Raw genomic sequence first — 9,831 nt, 5'->3', positions numbered from 1 at the left:
CAATGGACGCACTATAAAGTTATATTATATGGTGAAGCTCATGTGAAGGTTCACTTTTATAGGCTATAAATATATGAATCCAAGAATTCAACCATGCACAACAAGTCCTTGCCTAAGGGTGAATGCTAAATATATGTGATCTTTGTTTATCAATGGAGCAAACACATAGCAACATAAATATATCTGGATTATCTTTATGTCTTAGAATTCTCCTTAGTGATATTAAATTTAATAATTGTTTCCTCTCAATTTTGTTTTTTTCTTTGCAGTCTTTGTGGAATTGGGTCTCACGAAATTGGAAAAATTGTTGCACCAACAACCCTAGGAGTGACTCAAATCATGAACCAGAAAACCACAGTTTAAAGTGCATTCAACATGGAGTAAGATTGTGCAAAGAAGAGGTAATTGTGGTAATGCAAAAGCTGGGAATAAGTGTTGAGCTACATGGGGATGGGATAGAGGACTTTGGAGAACAAGAAATTGCTAACATGTTTGAAAATGATGTTAGTGTGGAAGAGGTGAAGGAAGCTTTCAATGTGTTTGATGAAAACAAAGATGGGTTCATAGATGCTGCTGACTTGCAAAGGGTTTTATTCCGTTTGGGTTTGGAGAGAGACTTTGTGCAGTGTCAGAAAATGATTAATATTGTTGATCAAAATGGAGATGAACTAATTGACCACAACGAGTTTTTCATGTTGATGGAACAGAGTTTTTGTTGAATATATCCTCTGTAGTCTTGCATTGCAGGTGATTTTTTTTTCTCTTTACTTTCTATGGGACATGAGGAAGAATAATCAAATTCTGTTTTCTTAGGCTTATTTTTTATGCCATCATTGTACGTGTAGTATATAATAAAAAAACATGTGTTAGAAATCTTTCTATTGAGTTTGCTATGTTAATTCTGTAATTTATTTTAAATTATAACTCGTTTTCATGTTTTTAACTAATAATCCAGTTAGTTATATATCTACTTACCTTACTATTGGCCATTTGTTAATACTCGAAGAAAACAAATAAAAATTTGGGTAATAAATTAAGGTTATTATGTGTATAGTTATTTAGTTTTTTCTTTCTCCCCCCTTCTAATAACTGTGTTAAAGAAATGTTAACGAGGGCAAAAGATTCAACAAATTAAACTTGGAAATTAAGGAAATGTATATTAAATTAATTTAAAATAAAATATTATGAGGAAGAGATAAATTAAATATTACCAACGGCTATTTGATGAAACACTTTTTAACTATTGGTAATTTATCACAGCTCACTCACGTACAACCATGCATAATATAATTAGTCAAAATCATTTATTGGCAATTTGGCATGCGAGAAAGGTTTAATATTTTATTTATCATCACCTTTTCTAAAATATAACAGGAAATTAATAATTGGAAAACATCACCAGGGAGGTGCAAGAAAAATGCAAACCAACCGGCATATTGGAACCATTCTTAAAGGTTATCATTCCACCTAGACAATTTTCCAAAATTACTGGATGAAAAGACCCTTGTGACACGAGCATGCAAATATTGTGCGAAGTAAAACATAATATTCAACACATTGTGAATCTATTTTTTAAATGTCATATGAATGTAATTATTACTACAAAACTTAATTTAGAAGACAAATTTGAATCAGTGATGAAAGTCATTTTTTTGAAAGTCATTATTCTATTATGTGCATTCACATGGACATAGGCGGTTTCAAGGCCCGGCTACTCTGGGCAATTGCCCAGGCTCTGGCATAACCCTTTTAATTTTATGTTACTAATATTTTTTTTTTTTTTTGGTGCTGTACTATTATTTTTCTTTATTAATGAATTAAACGGGCAACTATCATGTTTAGCACGCAGATTCAACAAAAAGTATCTTAATGTTAAATAGTTAGTTGAACTAGCTGGCATAACCCTTTTTGTGGACTATGTATTCTTATCCTTCACTCTTTTTTTTTTTCTTGGTAGAATTTTCCTTCTCATTTATTTACCCTTTGTAAACAATAATTACGATAATTCATGCAATAGGGTAATAACAACTATAGAAACACCAATCACATGAATTCATTATTATTGGTCAGCTTTTTCACAAATTTACTATGAGCTTAAAGCAAATATCATGTGATGTTGTTCTATAAATCTAAGTTGTACATTTATCAATTACTAGTATTTTAGTGAATGTTTATTTTATATAACTAAAATTTATAATTTATAATAAATAAATACTTATATATAAATTATGAAATAATTTTACACAAACATAAAAATGGAGAAAATTAAAAGAAAAATATTAAAGAAAGGGCAAGAAATTGAAAGGGCAAAACAATTGTAAGAGTTAAAAATTAAAAGGGCAAAAATATAGGTAACAGAAACAAAAGAAGTAAAGCTTCGTCACCGCAGCAACACTGTAGAAACCTTAAAGCTTCCGCCATCGACACCTACTGGTTCTTTTCCGACTACCGCCTTCCCCTTTTTTTTCGTCGGTTAGTAATTGTTTAATTTCAACTGATTGTGGTTTTAAATTGAAACAATTAACACAAAGGTAGCAGAGAAGAAGAAGAAGAAAAATTTGGGTTTATTTGCACCGCCTAGTAGTAGCAGACACAGAGAAGAAGAAAAATTTGGGTTTGTCTTTGAAAGGTTAAATATTTTATGTTATATAGAAGTACTAACATTGTGAAAATGGGTCCCATATTTTTCAAGTTTATCTAAAATCTCATATGGTGAAATTATAATATTGTATCATACTGATAACTTCAATAAATTTCATTATAAAAAATATTTACTTTATAATATATTTTGTCATTTTGTGTGCTGCTAAGTGTCAGGTTAAGCTACTACACAGCAAGATTCATTGGTTATAAAAGTTTTATTGATAAGTCAAACTAAAGTGTGTATCTAGTAATATTATAAGCATATAGTATTATTTATAATAGCAGTAAAAAGATCTTTTACAGTGGAATCATACCACTTGTAAATTTGTTTATTGATAGATAAATTATCTACAATAAAGGTTTCTTTTGGTTATCTAATTTTATTAGTTTCTATAATGGTGTTTAATTGAATATAATATAATGCTTGTTCCTACTCTTTATAAATCATAAGAGATTACTTTTATTTTGAAAAACTATTCTTATTTAAATTTTGATTCTTATGATTTTAATTGTTAATTGAGTATTAACTTAAGATCATTTAATTTCAGAGATGAGGAGATTTTTGGTTGATAGAGCAAGTATTGAGAATGTGAATGTTGTACAACAAGAAGCCGAATTAGAACCGCCACCTAATGTGGTTAATGAGTTTAACCCAAATGAGATTGTGCGTGATCCAGGTCATAGGAAACAAACGAGCTTTCAAATATATTGCAAAGAAAAGATCTTAATATTGTGAATGCCATGGAATTAGTTGATGTTGTCAAAGCTCGGTTGGGCACAATGAGAGAGAGTGGCTGGAATAATTTTTTTGCCGATGTCCAAGGATTTTGTGTTGCTAAAAGTATTCTGGTACCAAATATGGATGACGAAATACCAGTTCGGGGTCGTTCAAGAGCAGAAGGGAGGACTATCACTAATCTTCATCATTACCGTGCAGAGATTTTTTATGTTGCTATTGATAAAATATGTGTGGAGATGGATCACCGCTTTAGTGAAGGAAGTAACATTATACTTGATTGCTTCTCATGTCTTGACCCCAAGAACTCTTTCTCCAAGTTTGATGTTGATAAGCTTGCTCGTCTTGCTGATATTTATCATGCAGACTTTTCTGATGATGACCGAGGAACAATTAGGGATCAACTTGAAACTTATGTGCTTCAAGTGAGAAGAAATGCTTCTTTTTCCACTTGTGAAGATGTTCAAAGTTTGGCTATGAAGATGGTTCAAACTGAGAAACATTTGGTATTTCCATTGGTTTATAAACTTATTGAGCTAGCTTTGATATTGCCGGTGTCGACAGCATCCGTTGAAAGAGCTTTTTCAGCAATGAAGATTATCAAGTCTAAATTGCGCAATAAGATCAACGATGTGTGGTTCAATGACTTGATGGTATGTTACACCGAGCGGGAGATATTCAAGTCACTTGATGATATTGATATTATTCGAACATTTACCGCAAAGAAGTCTCGGAAAGGACACTTGCCTCGTAATTTTATTTAACCCGCTATTGTAAGATTATGTTTATCTCTTTTATTTTAAACTATATTTTTGTTGACAAAATGACGAGTCTCTTTTATTTTGATTGATTACTATTTACATATTATATACAATGTGAATTTGCTATCTTTAAATTTTTGCCCAGGCTTTATAATTTTTCTGGCTCCGCCACTGCACATGGAGATATCAAAATAAACATTTTCAACAGAGTATGTAATAAAAACTTAAAAGTATACATCAGCTTACTCCTCCATGGGCCAAAGCAATGGCCATGATTGCTGCCGCTTCCATGACCCATGACAGTGGTGGATCCAAGACCCTTAGTCAGTGGGGGTAAATTATAAAAAATAAAATTAGTGGGTTCAATTATATAAATATAGATGAAATAAAATATAAAAATATAAGATTTTATTTACAAATTTGATGAATTTTAAAAAATGAGGGGGTGCAAGTGCACCCCCTGGAGGCAACGTAGGTCCGCCACTGACCCATGAAAGAGGATTCCACATAAATCCTAAAAACTTCAAAACCTTGCTCTCCTGCAAAATTCATTAAAAACTCTGTAGAGAAACTAAATCTGAAAATAGAAACCAATAATAAACCGCATAAATATCAGCATACTTTTCGAGACTCCAATAATTATGTCCTAAGTTTGACTATTTTTGCCTTGAGCTGCCTGAGATGATACTCTGCATAGTAGACATAATAATAATAATAATAATAATAATAATAACAACAACAACAACAATAACAACAATAACAACAATAACACAAATAATATCAGTAAAAGGCAAGAATATTGACCATTGTAGATCAAAGCGTTAAAGATTTTACACCACCAAAGAAAAAACCATCTTGCGCCTTTAACAAATAGGAATAGAAGCTCTTGAAATTACGCTCAGAACCTGACCATGCAAAAAACAGAATCCGAAGAAGCAGAAAAATAAAAAAAGGATTCGAAGAAGCAAAATGCTTTTCTTTAAACTTGGACGAAGCAACCAGAAAGCTTAACAAAACATAAATCTAGGAGCTTCTACCTATGTATTAAAACAAAAAGATAAAATTAAAACTCATGGAGAGTTTAGTAAGGGAACTCGGCAAAATAGCCCCATAAAATAAAACTCATGGGGTGCCTCTTCACAAAGGGGGTCGTAGTGATCAGGCTTGGGCGACTGTTTATCAAAAACACAGGTCTCCAAAAAATCGTAAGACCATTTATGGGGGGCTTAGATGTAATCTGGAATATGAGAGATGTTTAATGAAAGGAAAATGGACCCCATTTGGATAATAATAGCTACTTTCTTTAGACACCTTTTTTTTCCCAAGATTCTCCACAACCTATCTAAGTGGTTCAACTACTTTCCATGTTTGATAGTTTTGTTCTTTTTTTGTTTTATTTATTGGTAAATATTCCTCGGCCTACTTTAGCAACATGTAGCAAAAAGTATTTGATTATCTTCTTAAGTGGTTGATCTTATGTCTAACAAAACGTATTTGATTGTCTCTATCATCCCTTCTGGTATCACTATGGTAGATATGAGTGTATTGGTTATTATTAGTGGCCCTTTTTTTTCTCACTTACATTTTATGATCTAATTGGGTGTTAATTCTTAATGTCGAATAGATATATGATCTTGGAAAGAAGATTTGGACATCAAAGGGAGAAGAAAAAGAAGCTATCAAGAATGAGTTCATAGAGGCCCTTAAATTGTTGGAGGAACAGCTGGGAGATAAGACTTATTTTGGAGGAGACAATATTGGCACTCATTATTTATTTAGCAAGCATCAGTTTTTTATTTTTGCAAACCCTCCTTCTGTTAATACTCAGTATGAATTTAACAAATTAATCATAATCCTCTTGTAGACTGTGTTCTTTTTTTTGCCTCAAAAGAAGACAGATAAATCATTTTTCTTATTTTTTTACAGAAGTAGAAACCAAATCAATTATTCCTGAAAAGAACTAATAAAAGAAATATAGAAAATTAATTAGTTGACAAAAAGAAGGAAAATGTCGTGAGATCATACACCTATATTTCAAATGGAATGACTAAAAACAAAACTGAAAAAGTTCATCTCATATCCGCAATAAAAATTCTTCGGGATTTATTTTGGCTTAGTGAGAATGAAAAAGCAATTTCATTTTTCATGGAACTTCCTGGGAGACATTGAATACTGCAAGGCAAAGACATGACAATAGCATTTTGTATTTGTAACCAAACCGAATGCTTGAATTAACTTACTACTAATTAATTGATTATTACCATCCCCATATGATGCCATAGTGAGAGGCGGGGAAATAATCTTCCGAGAAATTTTAGTGATATCATTCAAAGTGATTCCATCTACTACTGCATTTAAGAACTGCTCCAATGGCTTCCTGAAATGGGTCACCTCACAAATTCTCATATTACAATTTACGTTCGTGATTTAAGTGATGCTTCTTGAATTGAAGTAGCAACAGGAGAATTTAAGTGAAAAGGAAAAAAAAGTTGGGATTGAAGAATGAGAGAAAAGATAGAAAGGCCTCTGATTGATTAAATATCTTTCTCCATAAGTCAATACCTGCCTTTCTATATCCTCTAATGCAATCATCTGCAAAAGCAATGAGTTTTGAAACACATGACGTACTATATGAAATCAAACCAACCCAATTCCCCTTTCTAGATGTGACAAAGCGTGTAGAGAAATCCAGAATAGATCATAATATAGAAGGAAGCAAAGATGCAAGAGAGACACATTATTTTTAATTTAGGTGCGGAGGGAAGAGTAAATGAAAGAAATTCCATATCATTCAAACTACTAGTGAGAGTTAGAGAGAGCATACTCTGGAACTCAAAATTCATTAGAACTGCAGACTTCGTGGATACCTTAGCACGGTCAAGTTGTACCCGTGTAACTGTCATTGCAAGAAGTCTATATTTAATTTGGCACATATCAGGATCGACAGCAAGAGACAAAAAGAAACACAGATTAAACCTTGTCCTGGTGATGCAATTGCTATTAATTCTGTGGCTGCTAAATCCACAGCTTTTGCCACAAAATCAAAGCCCTATATTGATGCATAAGAAAAAGCACTCAATTTTGATACATAAAGCAGTAACTATTGCTGTAAAAAATTCCAAAGAGCTTAAAAGGAGAAAAAAGAAACAAAAAGTTGTCATGGTTACACGTTCATCTACTGGCACATCCCTGATATCCATTTTAGAGAAAGGCAAACTCTTGAACTCTGAGAGAGGAAAGGAAGATGGAGTGGAGGTAGATAAAGAAGGCCTCAAACTGGGAGAGGAGCATGAGCTACCCTCTAGGCTCATCTGCGTGGCCATGTCCCTCCTTGAAAGAGCTGGAGATACATTGGTGACTGCATAATATAATATGAAAATGCAAAACATTAATTTTAATAACATCTTCAGATATAAATTGCATAAATTTATTGATTATATGATACATAATTAAGAATATGTAGGATATTCAAATTATAAAAACAATCTTTTAATTAGCTTATAGCTCTAAATGAGATTCCTTGTGGAAAGTGCATATTAATCAACCTTTATATGCAAGAGATATATATCCTTACAGTCATGATAATTTCCTTTTAACGCAAAATTTGATGTGAATGATATAGACCACATATATATGGTTAGACAGAAACTAGAAGTACAATTACTGATTTATATGATAATTAAACAAAGTCTCTATATTTTTTTCCCTTGCTTTTGTCATTTCATCTCCTTCCCTTTTGACTAATGTATAAATGTAATCTCTTCCTTCTCTTGGTCAGATACACGAATATTTCCCATGTTAATTAAGTATCAAAAAGAACTCTGTTATATATTTACTTTGTTTTTGTTTTGCTTCATACCCCTTTTCTGTTTCACTAATTAAAGCTTTGATGTTCAAAAGGGGGGGCAAAAGCAAAAGGAGAAAACTAATTGAAAACCTAAAAAAGAGAAAAGGATTCAAGAATATTTCAAAATTGAAAAGAACAATTTTGATTGCTTATACATGAGCCAATCTAATGTGCACTTTCCATATTCAGAAAGTGATGATCTTAAAAGTGTGAACAGATTTGATTTACTCCCCCCCCCCCCCCCCCAAAGTTACCAATGTATTTCTAACATTATTAGTTGTATCTTTAGGCATAAAAGTATAGTTTCAAAATTACATAAGACAATCATGTCATCATTATGCATACAATCGTCAACTATTAACGCACATCATTAGTGTTATCAACAGAAACTGGCCTGCTCAGCAAACCCGATCACAATTCTCATATTACAATTTAAGTTCATGATTTAAGCGATGCTTCTTGAATTGAAGTAGCAACAGGAGAATTTAAGTGAAAAGGAAAAAAAAGTTGGGATTGAAAAGTGAGAAAAAAAAATAGAAAGGCCTCTGATTGATTAAATACCTTTCTCCATAAGTCAAAACCTGCCTTCCTATATCCTCTTTTTGCCTCAGTCGCCACATCTCATTCACTTCCACAACTCGATTTGCTGGTAGAAAATACCACAAGAAATTCAATTCAATATAATTAATATACATAAACTATCAGCTCAACATATAGACATCCTATTTGCTGTACCAAATTCACAAATAGAAAGATGATGATCCTGTCACAAAAATTATAGAATTGGAGAAAAAAATTCAGTATGGAACCACTTGTACTTAAGTCATACTGACTCATTGCAATAGTAAATAAGCTGCATTGAAGTATACATATGAATTTTTTTTTATCATCTAGCAACAGTAAGTTGTTTCCCTCCTAACTCCTTCCTACCCCCAAGAAATGAAAATTGTTTCAAACTAATGGGTATACCCAGCACTCACAAAATATATTAATTAAAAGACAGGGCAAGTCTATTAATACAATCATGATAGATCCAAATGTGAAACAATAATGTAAATATTATTTCCTAATTCCAACACAAATGACAGAACTTTCTCAAAAGCACCGCCATAAAACAATAGTAAAGAAGCTCTATCTAAAATAAGTGACTAAGAAATAACCTTGTTGTACTCCACGAATAGTTGCAGCGAGGAAACATGAATTTGGTCGGGTCCGTACATTAGGCTTGCGAAGATAAGCCATAACTCCTTCCCTTTCAGACTGCCACCGTAATTCTGCTACTTCCCTCATAAGCATAGCAGCTAATCTGTTTTCCATCTCCAAATCCATTTGAGTGACTCAACATATTACACAAAAGAAAGAACAATAGGAATGAGAATTTGATTGAATGAATAACATAAACAATTAATGAAACAACTCTAGGATGTTGAGCTGTTTTGTATTGGAAAGGGGCAAGACACCAAATAAGCAGCAAAAAGCAAAAATTTGAAAGGTCAATTATCACCTGCTTGCCATTGATAATGTGAGCGTCCTAAATTACACAAAATCAAGTGCTGATATAAATTTAGGAGGGGAAAGAGAGAAAGACCGTGAAGAAGGCGTTGATTTGAATGTCCTTTTGCAGTTATACAATCAGATTCCCAAAACATGTTTGTCTTAAAACTATGTGTTGTGTATATAACTCACATGCCTGAATGCTACTGCAGATATTCAAGAACCAATTTATCACAATCCTTGAGTCCATCCACACTATAACTGGGGCAAGAATAATTATATATCATCAATCCAATCAAGCAAAATGAAAATAAATGCTACAACAACTTTAATAGATCAAATTTGATACC

General features: G+C 32.4%; 2 protein-coding genes across 2 annotated transcripts; one reads left to right on the top strand and one right to left on the bottom strand.

Moving 5' to 3' along the window:
• LOC100812778 (probable calcium-binding protein CML46) lies at nt 1-943 on the top strand. The gene is made up of 2 exons (XM_006583899.4): nt 1-118; nt 270-943. The coding sequence occupies exons 1-2, from the start codon at nt 74-76 to the stop codon at nt 717-719; spliced, it is 495 nt and encodes a 164-aa protein (XP_006583962.1). The 5' UTR covers nt 1-73; the 3' UTR covers nt 720-943.
• A 6,061-nt stretch (nt 944-7,004) lies between these two features.
• LOC102668565 (uncharacterized) lies at nt 7,005-9,727 on the bottom strand. Its single transcript, XM_014777573.3, has 3 exons — nt 9,148-9,727; nt 8,549-8,633; nt 7,005-7,498 (listed from the first exon to the last, which is right to left on the bottom strand). The coding sequence occupies exons 1-3, from the start codon at nt 9,314-9,316 to the stop codon at nt 7,435-7,437; spliced, it is 318 nt and encodes a 105-aa protein (XP_014633059.1). The 5' UTR covers nt 9,317-9,727; the 3' UTR covers nt 7,005-7,434.
• Nucleotides 9,728-9,831: the final 104 nt, after the last annotated feature.

This window comes from Glycine max, chromosome 7 (genome assembly GCF_000004515.6).
Source record: "Glycine max cultivar Williams 82 chromosome 7, Glycine_max_v4.0, whole genome shotgun sequence".
NCBI lineage: Eukaryota > Viridiplantae > Streptophyta > Magnoliopsida > Fabales > Fabaceae > Glycine > Glycine max.
Note: the sequence above shows the minus strand (reverse complement) of the source record. Positions and strands in the feature narration are given on the sequence as shown.

Bases quoted from the DNA above. Each gene is read 5' to 3' on its own strand.
- LOC102668565 (XM_014777573.3), bottom strand. From the start codon at position 9,316: ATGGATTTGGAGATGGAAAACAGATTAGCTGCTATGCTTATGAGGGAA. The intron at 8,634-9,147 runs GTTATTTCTTAG...ATTTTCTACCAG, and splicing joins TATTCGTGGAGTACAACAAG to CAAATCGAGTTGTGGAAGTG. The intron at 7,499-8,548 runs GTATTTAATCAA...TATATTATGCAG, and splicing joins GTTTTGACTTATGGAGAAAG to TCACCAATGTATCTCCAGCT.
- LOC100812778 (XM_006583899.4), top strand. From the start codon at position 74: ATGAATCCAAGAATTCAACCATGCACAACAAGTCCTTGCCTAAGG. The intron at 119-269 runs GTGAATGCTAAA...TTTTCTTTGCAG, and splicing joins CAACAAGTCCTTGCCTAAGG to TCTTTGTGGAATTGGGTCTC.